Raw genomic sequence first — 18,835 nt, 5'->3', positions numbered from 1 at the left:
AGTGGAGGGATTTCTTGCAGAAGAAAAGCATGTTGGGCTGTTTGGATATTGAATAGTGTAATAACCTGCAGAACAATCATCAAACAGAATATTACCATTGGAATTGCTTTGAGCATTATTCCATGAGCGGTGTTTTGCATTAAAATCACCAATAATGAAGAATTTAGACCTATGACGGGTAAGTTTCTGGAGGTCACCCTTGAGAAAATTCTTTTGCTGGCCTACGCATTGGAATGGCAAATAGGCAGCTATAAACGTAAGTTGTCCAAATTTTGTTTCAACAGAAACCCCCAAAGTTTCAAAAACTTTGGTTTCAAATGAAGAAAGAATTTTATGTTTGATTCGTCTATGAATAATGATGGCAACGCCACCACAGGGTCCATCAAGACGATCATTTCTATAAATCAAGTAGTTTGCGTCCTTCTTAACCTTATGGGCAGGTTTAAGGAACGTTTCAGTTATAACGGCAATATGCACGTTATGAACTCTTAAAAAATTAAATAGCTCGTCTTCATTATCTTTAAGAGATCGAGCATTCCAATTTACAATATTTAATGCTTTAAAATCCATTACTGAATTTTAAAGTCATGACAATATTATTTGCAAATTTTACTCCAGTTTGAATAGCATCAAACATGGAGTTAGATTTAAGCATATCAGAAATCATGTCAATTAATGAATTCTGTAAAAATTCCATTTTGGGGGCAGTAATGCTTCCTAAGTCAAAATTGTCAAAATTTCCATTAGAACGTTGGTTAGTATTTTGATTTCTACCCGCTGCAATAGCAGCATAGGTAGCTCCATTAACTCGCTGAACATTGTTAGCAGCGAGGGGAGTAGGTACAGATGAAACATTTGAAGCAGGGGAGATATTTGTACCTACGGGTACGAATGTAGAATTTGTTCCTCGCTGACCGTTGTTAACAGCAGAGGAATTTGTACCTGGTCGGAAACGTGGAGCGTTTCTTACCTGACGGTTAGAACGAGATTGTAGGATCGCTTTGCGAGTCTTACATTCCCAAAAATTGGATTTGTGGTTTTCACCACAATTTGAACATTTAAATTTCTTAGGATCTTCCTTCACAGGACAGTCGTCCTTTGCGTGAGAGGAATCACCACAATTCATGCATTTAGCTGGCATGTAGCAATTTTTAGTTCCGTGACCCCATCCCTGGCACTTACGGCACTGGGTGAGGTTTTGGAAATTTCCTCCAGTCTTCCTGAAGTGTTCCCACTTCACTCGGACATGGAGCATAAGGCTAGCTTTTTCTAAGGCCTTAAGGTTGTTTAGTTCACTAGACTTGAAGTGAACTAAATAAAAATCATTAGAAATCCCGTTGCGCGAATCGCCAGGACGGGATTTCATTTTCATTTTGATTACTTGGAGTGGCACAACTCCAAGTAATTTTGCCAGTTCATCTTTGATCTGATCCAGGGATTCACCACTGGGCAGTCCTTTCATGACAACCTTGAACACACGTTCAGTTTTGGTGTCGTAAGTAAAAAATTTGTGCTTCTTCTCAGTAAGATACTTGAGAAGACATTTAAATCCGTCCAAGGTTTCAGCCAATACACGGCATTCACCCCGACGTCCAATTTGTAGTGAAAACTTAACTTTCACGAAATTCAAAAGTTCCATGCGAAGAGCATGGAAATCGGTAGTGGTTATCACAATAGGGGGAATCTTTTCCTTCTTGGCATTAAGCCGGGAAAGTTTACTAGAATTTTTCTTGGATGATGGATCATTCTCATCATCCGTGAGCAAATCAAATTGATTACTCAAATTAATTTCATCAGAAGGGGGGTCAAGAGTTTGCCCCTTTCTTTTGCGTTTAGGCGCCATGGCGGCAGTAAATTTTTATCCAAATCGACTTCCAAGCAGATTACTATAAGAATCTGAAGGATCGAAGAGGAATTTTCCAAATCGATATCCAAGAAGGATTACCTCGGGTAGGGTCCAAACAAGGATCGAAGAGGAATAAGAGTTGAACAAGGTAGAAAATTTTTTACAGGTTGAGCACTGAAAAGTGCTGTTAAAATTTGTTGTAGCTTTAGGTAGTAGTAACACTTCCTTCAGCAAAAAGCAAATAGATCCGCACGGCAAGAGAGCACGATGCGGACTGAGTGTCTGTTAGCTAATACAGTACACTGGGTTACTTGTTTTTTTTTTATAAATTTATTCGATGTGGCTTCGTAGAGTTTTTTTAAGCCTAACTAGGTAAATAAAAGAATGAAACAAACTAATAGCGAATTTGTTTATTATTCAGTTCCAACCTGGATCGGGTATCAAGATCGACTCTGCTTGCTTCCTGACAAACGTCAGTTTGATCGTTTGTTTTTAAAACCTACCTCAGGTTAAGGTTCGCACTGACAAAAAGTTCGGTTTCGCACTGGGTTGGAACTGGTTCCAACCCCGATAATAAACAAATTCGCTATAAGTGTTCCATAAGTCTAATCCTCCTTGCGAAGCGAACCGTCGAATGAAAAAATATCATTGTTTGGAGTTTGTAACTTATTTGAAATAATATTTTTTTTCCATGATTTCTGTTTTCAGCCATTCTCGGCCACGATTGAACCTCCACGGAAGTGCAACACGGCCATTGGCAGTGAGATGAAAAATGCCCAAAAACAAAAGCAGCAGCAGCAGCAACAACAACAACAACAACAGCAGCAGCAGCAGCAGCACCAACATCATCACCACCACCACCATCACCAGAGTTCGTGGCAACAATTGAACGGAGTAGGTTCACCAGCGGATGGCGGCATTAACCTGTACAATCCACTGTCAGCTGTTACCGGAACCGGTCAACCTCAACGATGTTACTCACCGTTTGAAAGCCTACAGTACGGACTGAGTGGTAGCCAAGAATATGGTGGTAGCACTCCGAATCCTTCGACCAGTTATTTCCCAATGAGTTCGCCATCATCGACCGTGAGTGCAATCGGCTCCGAAAGGTCACAGGCACGGGCGCAAGCGGCCGCAGCCATGTCGGTGGGCAATGAGCACAGCTGCAGGAGATTATTCGGAGGAAATAGTTCCTCCGTTAGTGTTGGATCCTGCAGCGGTGGACACTGTTGTGATGAGTCGCCAGGTGGTGGTCCCTTCTACGATGGATTGGGTGCGGGTTCTTCTTCCACGAATCATAAATATGATGATTTGTCTTTCCTGCAGAACCTGCAGCCCGGTCAGCGTTTGAATAGTGAGGTAAGCATGCGAGAGCCTAACAGTCCATCAACAATTTTTAAACGCCATCTATCCCACAACCAGGTTACCATTCACAACATCAACGAGTCAAAGTTCTTGCGCCAGCAGAGCCAAAATCTGTCCAATGATATTGAAATTACACGAATACCGGCAGCGGGAAGTAGTTCCATGACATCTTCCGGCTTTAGCCACCCAACCCAAGCGACCCACCCACTGCTAATGTCTCCGGTAGGGTCTACCATCAGTAGTGAGGCGGCAACCGGTGTGACGTCTAATGCTACCAGCAGTGGTACCGCCGGGGACTCTGCAAATTTGCTTGCCCTGAACGATATCGAGACGAGTTTGTTCCTACAAAAGTACCAACAACAGCAGATGCAGTTGCAGCAGCAGCTGCAGCAACAGATGCAACAACTTCAGCTGCAGCCCATCAGTCGGCAGCAGCAGCAACAGTTACTCGGAGAATATGGAGGTCAGTAGAATCACAGAGACAGAGGAGTTTTGCTTTGAAATCTTATGATTTAGATGACTTGACTTGATGGTACAGTCGCGGCTGTTGTATACCGTCATTTCAAAAAAATACCTAATTGTGTAGCAGTCATTCGCTGGAAAAGCGTCTACAATTATTCTTACCCAAGTTTACTGTAAGAGAACCGTTCCGTAAACTTGAAATAAAGGATTGATCAGTGATGAATCGTGTGAAAACTTGTGTTCAGTTTTATTTGATTTCTATTGCATTCCAAATTACCAACGACAGATCTTGGTTCGAGAACTAATTGGAGAGGTGTTTCCAGTGGGTATTGATGCGATTCGATGCTTATGTCGTAAGTTTTCAGCTTTTGTTGTAAACCGTATGCATTTCTCTGCTGCTGTAATGATTAGTTGTTTAAGTATTCTTAATTCGTTGCTTCGCCTTTGACGTCTTTATTTGCAGTGCACCTATAATAATGAATAAGTTATTCAAAAGTATGAAACTTCAACGAAAATCTGTTGGGATTTGTGAATTTTCAGTTTTTATAATGGTCTAGGCATTTTGTTCATAATTGTACATTCACTGTTTATGTATTGTAACTATTTTTGCAAACTCCGACAATGTGATTGTCAACCTTTACTCATGCCAATTCTATCTAGTAAAAATTACCGTTACGTTGCACTTATGAAGGTTTGGAGGGCCTAGCTGCGATGATCGATTCTCTTCATCGATATTCTCTTTGCTTTGCTACAGTTAAGTGAACCAATTTACCGTTTTTTTTTTCCTTCGCAATATTCCTAGTAGAAGGTTGTATTAGTTAGCAAAAGCATCTTCAAACGCACCGAGACATGTTAATCCAACCGAGTTATTAACAAAAGAGAAAATCGATGAAGAGAATCGATCATTGCAGTTATATAGGCCGTTACGACTTTAAACGCTTGAAATATCGTTAATGTTACAATCAATATACTACCTATTTACAAGAATTGATCAACGGTTTGAATATGTTTTCGAGTTAACAGACAGTGATACAAGAGATTTCTAAAGGTTCATCCGATTCCGATCCGAAAGCGACTAGCTTTTGTATTCGGATCGAGTGGAGTCTTTTGAAAATGACTGTCCTTGACACTCGCGGGAAATGGACTGTAAAGAAAGAGTTTCGGTTTCAGTGGAAAAGAATTTCTTCGGACGAAATCAAAAGAACGCGTGTTAATGATTCAACAGACAATTTTACTCTGAACTAATAATCGGTTCATGTGAGGATGTGTGTAATGGTTTCTGTATTCTTCGTAGGTTGTCTTAATGCCAGAGGGGCGTTGAAATTGGCAATTTCAATACATCAGCTACCTACACAGGATTGTCGTCCTCTTCGTTGTCTAGTGGCAATAGACAGACCTTCTTAACGGCTCTCCTAGAGGTACCGTGCCCGGTTCGCAAACTCACCACGCGTGTGTGCCCATCCTTGCCCGGTTGCAATTCGATTATGCGGGTGAGAGCCCACTTCAGAGGCGGTGCGTTTTCATCAACGATAACGACCATCGCTCCAACTTTGAATTCGGTGACTTTCATATCTCGCTGGCGTTTCTGTAGTTCGTTTAGGTAATCGTTCATCCACATTTTCCAGAACTTCTGTTCTGTTTCATGTCCTGTAAAAACGGGACAATCTGCCTTGAGGGATGTGGGCGTACAAGGATTCCGGTGTGGCTTGGGATTCCCTCCCTATTATGAAGTGAGCCGGTGTGATAGCGGTCAGATCATTCGGATCATCAGAAGCAGGTGTTAGAGAGCGGGAGTTCAAAATAGCTTCTACCTGGGTAAGGACGGTAGACAGCGCCTCGAACGTCAATCGATGTTCAGCGAAAACCAACTTCAAGTGCGATTTCACTGATTTAACTCCCGCCTCCCAGATCCCACCGAAATGTGGGCTACGTGGAGGACTGAACGACCATTCGATTCCCCTTGGTACACAGTATTCATTCACAGCACGCGTGTGCTGCTCACTGCGGAATAATTCGGCAAGGCGATTCATTTCATTTTTGGCGCCTTCGAAATTAGTCGCGTTATCGGAGTATAATTTCTGTACGAGGCCACGACGACTAACAAAGCGCTGGAGCGCAGCCATGAAGGATTCCGAACTTAGGTCCGAAACCGCTTCACGATGGAGAGCCCGAGTTGCCATGCAAACAAATAAACAAACGTAACCCTTAGTGCTCGTCGGGTTCCTTGCAGTTGCACTTGATCGAAGGTTGAAGGGTCCCGCAAAATCCAATCCCGTGTGTGAGAACACTGGAGAAGGCGGTAATCCGGAAGCTCTCCCATCAGTTGAGTTGATTTCTTTGGCCTCATCCGAAAGCATGGTATGCAGTGGCGTACCACCTGCTGGATGACGTTCTTCGCCTTGAGTGGCCAATACTGTTGCCGGACGACCCCAAGAAGACTGCGCTGACCGATATGCATATTGGCGCGATGTAGATGACGTATCAGCGTGACGGTGAGCGGATGTTTCTCGGGAAGTAGTGCTGGATGTCCGTGTTCGTACGGTACAGTTGCGTTCCTTAAGCGTCCTCCAACACGCAGTACTCCGTCGTTCGCATCGATAAATGGATTCAAATTTTGAAACGTAATTCTGCATTCTTTATTACCTTTTATCGCTTGTAGCTCCACGTGAAAAGCTTCGATTTGAACTATTCGGATGATCAAAACTGCTGCTCGATGCATTTCCGAAACTGTGGGCAATCCTCTAGTAAGCTGCTTTCGACCGCTTTTAATGTAATCGCAAAACTGAATCACATATGCCATCGACCGCTGAACTATAGTATACCGACTGATTCTGTCGAATGTCGGTAGCCTGGACGGCCCGCGTGCCGTTACAAGTACTGTTCTCCGAAGTTCTGGTATTTCATCTTGCGATAGCGGTAGTGGTTGTTCGAGATACGGTTGTGCGCTATGGAACCTAGGCGGTCCATGCCACCAAAGCTTGCATCCTGGATGATCCGATGGCGACATGCCACGAGATATCAGATCAGCAGGATTTTTTTTCGAAGGTATGTACTGCCAAATAAAACCTTCAGTCAGCTACTGGATTTGCCTGACTCGGTTTCCAACAAATACAATCAGTGAGTCAGAAGATTTCTGTAGCCAACACAGGACTATCTGTGAATCTGACCATAATGCGACAGAACTGAAAACGCTCTCGATGCCGTCAATAGCTTCACAGTGAGTTGAGACAGCAACAGGGCTGCTAGTAGTTCTGCTTTGGGCGTTGTAATTTCTTTCTGTTTGTTCTTCTTTCTTGGGAGAATCCGTGACTTGCTGCACACTATATTCATCATCACTGTTCCATCGTTTCGTTCCGTGCGAGCATACAGACTGGCGCCGTATGCCAAGTCTGATGCATCCGCAAATCCGCAGAGTTCGTAACTACAGGCTTCGTCGCAATGAATCTTGCAATCTTCACGTTGTTCAAGCAGGATAGTTGTTCACGATAGTCCGTCCTTCGCAAATGCATGCGGAACCGGTTGGTCCCACTCCATGTTTAAAGCCCAAAGTTCGTGCATAATCAACCTCGCAGTGGTTATTGCAGGTCCCAAAAACCCCAACGGGTCGAAGATTTTATAGATCTAACTGAGAATCATTCGCTTGGTCAGCAGAGTATCTGACTCAGGGTAGACCGCAACACAAAATGTGAAACTGTCTTCTTTAGGGTTCCAGGAAATCCCCAAAATCTTCATTATCGCATTGACGGTGGGATCCGTTATGTCCACACAGCTCTCCTCGGAAACAATAGCCAGCAGTATCTCTGAATTCGAACAGAATTTGTGCACTTCGAAGCCTCCTCGCCCTAGCAAGCCGATAATTTGATTCTTGAGTTCCATCGCCTCCGCCAACGTATTGGCACCTGTAAGTACGTCGTCAATGTAGAAGGATTTTCTAACCGCCTTAGCAGCGAGCGGGTATTCTTCCCCCTCGTCTTCTGCAAGCTGGCGAAGCGCCATTGTTGCCAAGAACGGTCATAAAGCAAGTCCGTACGTAACGGTTCGTAGATTGTAGACACGAATCGTCTCGCTGGGTTTTCGCGCCAGAACATACTTTGGTAACGGATGTCGTCGTCGTGCATTCTCACCTGCCTATACATTTTCGGGGCGTCTGCAGTGAAGACGAATTTGTACGAACGAAAGTCCAGCAAAATCGAAATTATATCGTTCTGCACCGTTGGACCCACCATTTGGGTCTGGTTGATGCTAATTCCAGTGTCGGTCGGTGCTGAACCATCGAACATAACCCGAAGTCGAGTGGTTGTGCTGGGTGGTTTCAAAACGTAAGGGGATCTTTAGCGGCGGTCCAATTGGCTGATTTGATCTAAAATTTTGGAACAGATCCAGACCGAGCCCTTGCACCGGTGGTCTACATTTTGTTTTAGACTAGTTCTAAAATGTAAATTTCGGATTCGGTACACCGGTTCTGGAGATTGCAAACCCATCTTTTGACACATCAAATCACATGAGAATTCAAAAAATAAGATCAATGGTAATAAAATAAAGTACACCGGATCACCTTGGTTACTTCAGGGCATGTTCTGGGAGCCCCTAGGGAAGTGGCCAGTTTTTGAATTAATCTAAAACCCTTCGCGCGACACATCAAATCACATGAGAATTTAAAAACAAGATCACTGGTTATCAAATAAAGTACCCAGGACCACTTTGGCCACTTCAGGGAATATTCCGAGAACCTCCAGGGAAGTGGCCAGTTTCTGACATAGTCCACAACCCATCACGCGACACATCAAATCACATATGAATTCAAAAATAGTGCCCAGGACCATGTTGGCCCCTTCCGGGTATGTTCCGGGTTCCTCCAGGGGAATGGCCAGTTTCTGATTTGACCCAAAACCCATCATGCAACACAGCAAATCACACTTGAATTCAAAAACAAGATCAATGGAAGTCAAATATAGTGCCCAGGACTACTTCACCCACTTTCGGGCATTTTTCAGGAACCCCCAGGGAAGTGGCCAGTTTCTGACATGAGCCAAAACGCAACATACGACATCATGCGAGAAAAATTACATACGACCATAGGTGGATAAATACAGGTTTTTATTATTATTTTACTGGGAAGCAATTTTAAAAATGACGAACAGTTCAAGGCTTTTTGTTAAAGCTACATATCTCACCCGGAAACGACCATCAGAGGTCAATTTCGCGGTAAAAAAATTGTTGACTTTGCTCGGGTTTTGACGTTTGAAATAGAACGGCCAAAACTAGACCAACCAAGAAGACTGGCAACTCTTCCATTTTCTCATACAACCCATCTGCCGCTCAAAGGTAAAGCTCCTATAGAATTGGATAGCAAAGGTTCCATCCTCAGAAGAAAGGTTTCTATGCGTTGCTTCCACCTTCGCTCGGGCGCGCAGCGCTATTGTGTCTATCGCTTGGATGCAGGCAATGTTGCCAGTCTTCTTGATATGTTGTCTTCGATTTAGGCTAGTTTTCTAAAGAAGGTGGCAAAGCTGAATGTAATATTTAGTTGGACTGCCCATTTACCACCTGGGCAGTTCAGGGGCTGAGAGGAGATGGAAAGGGAGGTTGGGGTGGGTGGTGTGTGGTCACGGTTTAGCAGAGCTTGATTTTAACTGTCACGTAGTTTGGTGTGTCCTGTCCACACTCAACATAATTGACACGTTATTGTTTCTTGCAAAATCATGTAGTCTAAATTTTTCCATTTCTGTCGTGCTTTGAACCATGCCTCAACACTATTGGTATGACTTATGACACACTTGGAGTCTATGTGCCTCACATGGTGATATCAATAGCTTTGCACATCATAGTTCTACAATGTTCTACGTTATCGACTTCTACTTTACCGACTCCAAAATTGAATCGACAAATATATAAACAAACCTACCAGAAGGCAGATCATACCGAGGATCATACACATGCCTTTTTTAATGGGTCTGATTTGAGAATTGATCCTGGACTGTTGGAGTGTGCTGCTGCCGTTGGTTGTCTACTTCTAAATAGAGCTGGAATTAGGGCGTAACAGTTTTTGTAAACAATGACTTCTCTCGATGATTTCTCGAAAGTCATGACTCTGGCAAATTGACATCACCATCGAGTGGGGGAAGACTTCCCCTACCCGATGGATATGTTGGTTTGTGTAGGTGTGCCTGGACTATCTAGCAATCAACGAGAGAAGTCATTGTTTACAAAAGCTGTTACGTCCTAATTCCAGCTCTATCTTGAATTTGGATCTCACTAGGCCACGGTTGTTATCATATATGAAGCTGGTCGATAAGGATGAAGTTACAACTCATGTTTTCGATGTTTACCTTGCAGAACAAGCAATTTACATCGCATTGTAATGATGATGATGATGATTTCTTTATTATAGAGACTTTCAGCCGCTGGCTGGTTCTTCTCTGAAAAGATAGTGTGGGGTCCTTTTTTTATCATGTTAGGAGGTCTATAAGAGGCCTCCTCTAGTTAAGTACTGAGGCTGTCAATGTGCTGTCTTCGTTCGGAGTTTTGATTGTTAACATTATTGGTGAGGATCTTGCTTTGGTTTGGCTGATAAGATTTAAGATTTGTATTGCGGTGGTCGGGATTTTGGCAGGTTTCATATTTGATCGAAGAGGCCGGCCTGCCGTACAGCTCTCGTGAGCCTTCGTATTGAGTACAGTGGCAGATTATGTGTTCCAGATTATGTGTTAGTTGGTGCGGCAGAGCTCGCAAAATTTCTGGAACGGCCCGCTCCCTGAAAAGTTATGCGAGACTCTGGTATGGCCTGTTCTGAGTCTTGCCAGGATAACCTGAGTTCGGTGGTCAGGGGGGGTCTTCCCATCTTCGTGTGTCAGCCTTCACATTTATAATGAAAATGTTTGTTGATTGGGACCATGTATGTGACCATAAGTCCCAGATTTTGTTGGCAACCCATTTTTTCAGGTCCCCCGATGGAACCTCCTTGGTAAACAGTTGGACTTGTCTTCCAGAAGCCGCTAGATGATCCGCTTTCGTATTACCACGAATGCCGCAGTGATCCGGAATCCATACAAATGTAGTGTTTTTGGGGGCATACCGCTGAATGGCTTGGATCCATGAGTGCTTGATAAAGTCTGAGTTGAGGGCTAGAAATAAAATACGGCAATCGTCTTGTTTGAGAGAGTGGTAGCAGCAATAAAAGCAGAGACCGCTTCTGCTACTGGTCTGGTCTGGATGTCGATGAAGTACGAACATTTGGGGGCCCGTGATGCCGATGCCAACCCCTTCACGGGAAACCGATCCATCGGAGTAACGGATAGTGTGGTTGCAGTATCTGGTTCTCTGGAGTTCCGCGACGGATCTCACAAGTGCCGTAGAGTTGGATCCTGCCTTGAACTTCTTCTTTATCGTCAAGTCGATAATGGGCCCGGGCAGGTTCCAATCTCTGGGTCCACACCAATGTATGCTAGACACCGGGGAGAGCTCTAGATTGGCGATTGCTGAAAGGAGCTGTTTAGCCTCGGGAAGGAATTTCTCGAGAATGAAAAACTACTCAAGTAATCCACCACGATGATTGTGTAAATGGAGAGTCTCTCTATCCAATGGAATTGGTGGCTTGCATAGATTGACTTTTTTTCTTTCTTGGATTTGTTTTCCGTCGATCTTGTTTTCCGTGCTGAGCACCAATGCTACCGACGCCAGGAAGGCAGCTCCCACACCTGGACCCTACCTATCGACCCATCAACTCATGAACCGGGGACTAACGGCTTTACTTCCCGTGATCAGAGATGTTATGCCTCAGAACATCCCGGCGGCGCCGACTGGGATTGAACCCAGGCCTGCTGGGGTGAGAGGCAATCACGCTTACCACTACACCACCGGCACCGCTATAGATTGACTTTGAACTAGATTGACTTTGAACTACGTTAAATTTATGCCATTTAGCCATTGCTTACGGTTTCGACATTGGTCCTTGTGAACGCTCAGTGTCGATATCATGAAAATTTTATTTTAACAGATTGATGGCCAACTATACCAGTTATACCACTGAGGCAGCACAGAAAAGGGGTCATCTTTCAGTCAGTTATTTTGCATGAAGTTCCACATATGTTATGTGAGCCTAGTCAAGTAGTGAGCCAATTTAAAATCGTTAGTTTCCACCGATTGGTATCACTATGGTGGCTGTCAAAATGTCACATTTCAAATTGGAAGTTAAACCAAAATATTGTATTACTGCATATGTGACTTGTTGCAGATAACTCCATTTTGAATTTGTTACCGAAAACAATCAATTCGGAACAGTATCGGAACTATTTCCTAAGGTGGTTTTTTTCAGTAATTAAAATCATCCTATTTAGCTATTCAGAAGAGATGGTCTAAATGAACTAGCCAATGAGCTAAAAATCTCGCTAGTAAAGTATTAAAAATTAAGAAAGTAGTGATTTTGAGCATCAAAACAAGCTTTTTTGATGAATTTCTGCAACAAATCACATATCATGATGTGACTTGACAAAAACAGAAACCTTAAAAATAAGTATATGTGTTCATTGAACTGTAGCTGATCAGGACACACCCCAAAACAACTCATATCCGTACCTGGCGAGTTTTTCGAGTTCAGGTCGGTCACATACCCGACCATCCCTATTATTCAGTTATGGCAGTTTCACCAACAATCAATACGAAACTAACGATTTTAAATTGGCTCACTACTTGACTAGCCTATTGGTCCCAAGTAAATTGATTAACGGACCCAATTCTAGTCAAAATTATAGTACTACAAAATGTTTGTTTTGATTCGCTATTCGTTACCTCTATGGTTTCACCAAACCGATGACGGTGGTTTCATTTTTAATTTAAAGTTCTAGTAACGCTATGACCATCAAAAAAGGAAGTTTCTGGTAGCCTTAGAGGCTATTCATAAACTACGTAGACAGTTTAGAGGGGGTTGGAAATTATCCACGGCCCATACAAAAAAAAATTATGAACTATTGTCTACGCAGGGGGAGGGGAGGGGGTCCAGAATCTTAAAAAAAAACTGTCGACGTAGTTAATGAACAGCCCCTTATTTGCTGTTTTATTTTGATTCTGCGTTCCGTTTCACATCATTCCATTTCGCTTTTCTCCATTACATCTGCTTAACGTTTCAATCTAAGGCTCTGAACCATTTGGCGATTTTTTTTAACTTTTAGTTAAAATTTGATAGATGGAAAGTTATCGATGAACCCTGCTATCCGAGCATGGTTATTTGTGACAAACAAGAAGTTAAGTTTTGACAACCGTGGGTCGAAAACCTCATGCTGTCGTCTCTCTCACGCAACACAAACGGAAGAACGGAAGAACAACATTCGAGCAAAAAGAAAATTATCAAACCACTATGGTGTGATTTTGTTCTAATTCCTCAATTTGGAGTAAATTATACCATTTCTGATCAAAAATGTTGTTCCTAAAGCTCGATTCAAAGTAAATCTGGACGCACGGTTTAGTACACCACCGCGCCCCTGGTGGTTGGAACAAAAAACGACAGGCATTTGTTGATGTTTCATTGACGAAGAAATTGGTGAAAAGTTTTACTCGATTGATCGACGCATCCCGAAATTACGGATCATGGAACTTGAGAAAAGAAAATCAATTGTGCACAAACATCTAGAGAACCCTTGGTGGTCTGTCTCAAAAATAGCAAAAGTGTTAAAACTCCCAAAGTCAACGGTGAGTCTTGTAATCAAACGTTACAAGGATACTCTGAGTGTGGATAGAGCACAGCGCATCTATCATAAAAGTGGCACTAGGGACCAAGAGCTGAGGGGAAAGGTGTTGAGGTAGGGTAGAGCGCTACTTCGTCGTAATCGCCCATTTCCGTTCTATCGATCAGAAAAGATCTATAATATCAATGATTTCACCACAGACAAACAGACGTAACTCTTTGAAAAACTTGTTCTTGAAAACATAGTATCTCAAAACATATAACCTCAGTAACGACATCTATCTGGCTTCTCGCGGAAAACAGGCTTGCTCGGTAACTCGTAAACAATATTGCATGAAATTTCTATAGAGTATATAGAAACGTCAAAGTGATCCGATGCCAGCGCTGCGGCGAGTAGTTCGCGGAACTGATAATATTCAAATCAACCGTTAAATGCATGAACGAAGATACACAATGAAGAGTTACGTCTGTTTGTCTGTGATTTCACCGTGCCTTAATCAATAATAGGTTTGTTCCGATGCGTTAGTTCATTAGCTACAACATAAATCCTGTTAGAGCGCATTGTATGAATATTTACGCTCATTGTTCTCAAAACAAAAGAAGCGCTCCTAGCGAATCCTCTTTTTCTACGTTTATCCGTAGGACGAAGAAAATCTAATAGCGTTTCAATGCGTTAGGACGGAATTGAAACTCGTAGAACGAATTTAGAATCAAGAAGCAGTGTTAGATTTTAGACAATATCTCAACAATTTGTGACTCTTTATCAAATCCAACGGTACGTATGGAAAGGTGAATAAATTTGCCATCATCTTTGACAGAAATATTCCATTTTTTGTTTAAACTCGTTCAGAAAAGAGAGGTAAAGCGCGGGTTGTGCTTAGTACGACGGAAATTAGATCAAAAACCCTACGTGAAAAGCAACCCAGGTGTCTCCATACGTGATTTGGCAAACAAATACGTTTACAACTTTTCCACCGTGCGTAACATACTTTCAAGAGAAGGATATAAGTCTTTTTGTGCCAGTAAACATCCGAATCGCTCCCTGAAACAAAATTTAGTGGTCAAAAAGCGAGCAAGATTACTATACGAACGAGTTTTGACGAAATTTGATGGCTGTATTTTAAAGGATAACGAAACATATGTCAAAATGGATTATAAACAAATCTCCGGACGAAAATTTTACCTGGCAACTGGTCGTGGGGATGTCCCTTCCATGTATAAATTTGTTTTTGCTGATAAGTTTGCTCGGAAACTAATGATTTGGCAAGGAATCTGCTGTTGTGGCCCTAAAACCAAGGTTTTCATCACGTCTCACACAATGACGTCGAAAGTTTACATTAAAGAGTGTCTGAAAAAGCGGATTTTACCCTTCATTCAGCAACACAAGACCAATGTTATGTTTTGGCCGGATCTAGCCAGCTGCCACTACTCTAAGGAGGTACTAGAATGGTATGCTGCAAACAATGTTAATTTCGTCGCCAAAGAGATTAATCCTCCGAATTGCCCTGAGTTCAGACCGAACGAAAAATATTGGACAATTGTCAAGCGAAAACTTCGAGTATGCGGTAAAGAAGTGACAAATGCACAACAAATATGCGTTTAAAGTGGAATAAGTTCGCCGGTACAGTGTCACCAGCGACTGTGCAGATCATGATGGCATCGATCACAAGTAAAGTGCGACAGTTCGTTCGAAACGGTGAAATGTAATAACTTGTTATATATCGTTTGAAAGCTGAATAAATACCCTTTTGTTTGACGTTTTGATCAACCGTCTATGTTATTTAATTCTTGAGTTATGATCACTTGAATGCTTGAATTTACTTTGAATCGGGCTTAAGGACATCATGGCTTGCTATTTTCAGAATTCACACAAGCACAACATCAGCAGCTCTTATTATGAGAAAAACTAAAATACATACATTCGTGACGGTCTTCGGCGACAGTGTCGTATGACAGAGCCTGTCATATGACATTTTAGCTTGGTACTGTAATTTGATAGCTTGTTTTGCAAGTGTCGGAAGCAAAGGCTGTCGATTATCACAGAAAATGCGTCGACTACGGTGACCGCTTACAAGACTGGTCACCAGTAGCGGCGGGTGGTGACGATCCAGTCTCACCAGAGGAGTGGGCGCCTCGCATAAGAAAGGAGTTATGTTCTGGGCGCTTACAAAGCAAAGATCCAAACTGCGGTTGTCCTGGTTAATAACATGATTGATTTGAGAAAGAGTGGCTGAGCTGCAATTGCCCAAATAGAGTGAAGCGTTGGAATCGATGACAGAGTGATCCATATCAGGATAGAGGAAGCCGTTGCGATTTTTTTTCTCCATGAAATCCCCGGGAGATTGAAGTCACCAAACACAATAGCTTCATCGGTTGCTTTAGCGGTATACCAGAACAGAGAAAACCGATTGGCAATGGGTTTGGATGATGTCACGTGCGCATATACGGTCGGGAGGAAAGAGAAACAAGGTACGATCGGCCAGTTTAATCGACGTCCACACCAGCTCTAAGCATATCCAAGCATTATTTTCTAGTAACCTTGCTTTAAACCTAGAATTTACAGCTACTAAAACACCTCCACCTTTAACGTTCCGGCTATTAGCTGCAGTCCTATCGCAACGGAAAACTTCGTATTCGTCGCCGAACAGCCGACGAGAGAGCGTGCGTGAATCCAAGCATGTCTCCGTGAGAACAATGATGTCGTAGCAAAGATCCTAGGTAGCTATGCGAAAATCGTCGAACGGTAGTGCGGTTCTAGAATTCGACCGGCTACGATGACCAGTGTGCGACGATAAAACTCATCCAGACGGGGACAAGACAAACAAAAACTAATAAAGAGAGACAACAGACAGGCCTTAAAAATATCGTCACGGAACTCACTCAAAGTCTCAAACAATGTTGTATAGTTCGATAGAATGTATAGAAATGTCGATGCCAGCGCTGTGGTGGGGGATTCGCGAAACTAATAATATTTAAATTGAAAGTTAAATGCGTGTCCGACGATGGAGGGGAAAGAGTTACGTTTGTTTGTCTTGGATTTCATTATCGTTTTAGAACTCAATTAGCTCAGTTTGCCAGCTTGTAGATACGGGTAACATAGAAAGATGAGCCAAGCGGTGTAAGCTTTGAGAACCATGAGACGGTTATTTTTGCTATTTATATTAGTAAAGAGAAAGTAAATAAAAGCAAATAATGCACACCACTGGTTTCAATAACTACTTTGTATTGTAGCGTTTTTATTTTTTTCAAAGTTATTTAAAAAAAAATACCATATTCCGTCTATTGTTTTGTTTTTTTTTTTTAATTTTTGACAGCTGAGATCCTAGACTTTACTTCTTGGTTAACATGAAAATTAAGTAAGTTCGGGAAAAAAGGGAGCTCGATTTGCGCACGCACAAAAACTATCTTGAATATGTTACATTTTATTTTGGAAGTAGGTATATTACCTATCTATGAAATCGAAAATAATAATGAAATCGAAATGCGGAATGTTACACATTGTCCACCGTTGCAAAAGAATCTGTTGGTTATAAATAATACTTTGCTTACTATTCTAGAAAATATATTTGCGCCAAACCAGATGGTCAACCTCAACGAGCTGGAATCGGAGGAGCGTGACATTGAATCGTTCAAGCGCTTCAACTACTATTTCGATCCACCGAAAAACAAGCCCAAAATTAATCTGAACGTAAAGGACATTGTGGTGACGAATAAGAAATCTCCGGGTGCTTCTGCGTCGGTTACTGGCGGCAACCACGTTGGTGGTTCTAATGGCAGCGGTGGAAGCAGCAGTAGTAGCAGTATCAGCAACGATAACAATCCCGGTGGCGTTAGTATCGGTGAAGATATCCAACCAATTCGGCCTCAAGCCCCGATTGGCACACCCTCGCAGAAGGGTCTTCATCAACAGCAAAGCACTCCGGCTTCGTCGGTTGGGACGGGTGTATCTACAATGCTCTACCCAGCTACATCGGACAGTCCGGCTTCGTCGGCATCGATCTTTGACGGAATCTCTTCATCGATGAGTAGCCACGCCCACTCGTGTGATGACCTGTACAACGATTTGCTCAGTTCGACGGGTAATCTTAGTTTGAATTTAAATCTGAATTTGACCCAACTGCAACAGTCCAACTCGGATCCGATCGCATACGACAGTGGTGCGTTCGGAGTGGGTACGGCCGGTAGAGCACCCAGCTTGGGCAGTGTTGTAAGTTCCTCAAACGGAACAGGAGCTGGGAAGCCTTCGGCGGCTGAACTTGCCCAAAGTATTATCAGCAATTGAATCGACATCGTGTAGTAGTGTAATGTGTGATTGGTGGAATATTCTCGCGATCGTTCCTAGAAATCCAAACTGAACAATAGACATTGTATTGCCAGTTGCAATTTGCCTTCAAACAGAAGTGCCATAGAAACCATAAAACCATTTTGCCAACACTCAGTTAATTAGGGAAGCACCGAGGAAATTAACGGATTTGTAGGGCGCTAGAAAGGGAACCTCTGCCAGCTCAAAACTACACGAAAATGCAAATTTGACTGCCACTTGGTGGAATTCCCACCTGCCCGGTGCCAGGGAAATATCATGTCAGATGAGTTGGCGAAACCTATCTTCTAGTATATTCTGATCGTAAATGCCGACTATCTGATAGGGTATTTTTGCTGGTAGCCCCGTAAAATTGTGAAGGCTTTTTTGTCTTCAAATGAAAATACAAACTTTAACACCTCTTCGAGAGGTTACTCGTCCGTAATGATGCTTTCACCCACGTGTTACTTGTTCAATACTCTCCCATACCGTATCACATTCTGCTGATCATGTTAGATCGAAAATGTTGCATGCCTATGCATAGATGAATCCGATTGTAAGAATAATGTGTCCTATGACTCATTTTATTTTAATTTTTGAACGATTGGTTTAGTAGATACCTACATATGCATCAACAACTACCACTGCTATCACAACAGAAAATAGTTACACCGAAAGGGTGAAGTGCGTTTCATCCAAAGCTGCGTCTTTAAGTTGTCCAAACGTACTAAAGTTGATGACGAATCATATACATAACTCGCCGCGTGTTGCAGAATATCCACAACACCAATACGTTTTGCTGTTCTGAAATCGAAGAAGTGTAAAAACTACCTTGCAGAAAACAGATCAAACAAATTTGAAGCGAAAAATGCTTTCAGACCTAAGAAACATTGAGAACAATGTTGCTCCAAGTGTTGCTCTAACTAAATATTGTAAATACCTTCATTCACAACCGAGGGAAAACAACAATGAAAATGAAAAGAAACAGTAATACCGAATAGCTGCCGTCGAGGGTCAAGTTTTTTTTTCTATGCAAAAATTGAGAAATTCCTTCGTATGAATTCGACATTTTACGACTAGTAACCCTCTGCTACTTACTCACTGGCGGGATAAAGGTTCAGAACCGGCGATTATCTTAATATACACCGGATATAGGGGTAAGAGGGGCATAGTGAGCATCCAG

At 42.5% G+C, this 18,835-nt stretch overlaps 1 protein-coding gene across 1 annotated transcript in view; it reads left to right on the top strand.

Annotated features, from left to right (window-relative positions):
• The window catches only part of LOC135711059 (uncharacterized), a 58,834-nt gene extending 40,202 nt beyond the window's left edge, over window positions 1-18,632 (top strand). Inside the window, exons 7-9 of the mRNA XM_065233803.1 lie at window positions 2,555-3,205; window positions 3,269-3,674; window positions 16,910-18,632. Of these exons, the coding sequence (XP_065089875.1) occupies window positions 2,555-3,205; window positions 3,269-3,674; window positions 16,910-17,634 (1,782 nt within the window). The 3' untranslated portion in view covers window positions 17,635-18,632. The remainder of the gene's footprint in view (window positions 1-2,554; window positions 3,206-3,268; window positions 3,675-16,909) is intronic.
• Window positions 18,633-18,835: the final 203 nt, after the last annotated feature.

The sequence above is a fragment of the Ochlerotatus camptorhynchus genome, unplaced genomic scaffold (assembly GCF_037179485.1).
Source record: "Ochlerotatus camptorhynchus isolate MF236.1 unplaced genomic scaffold, CSIRO-AGI_Acam_v1.1 ptg000417l, whole genome shotgun sequence".
Lineage (NCBI taxonomy): Eukaryota > Metazoa > Arthropoda > Insecta > Diptera > Culicidae > Ochlerotatus > Ochlerotatus camptorhynchus.
The sequence above is the reverse complement of the archived record's forward strand: the minus strand, read 5'-3'. Positions and strand labels throughout refer to the sequence as shown.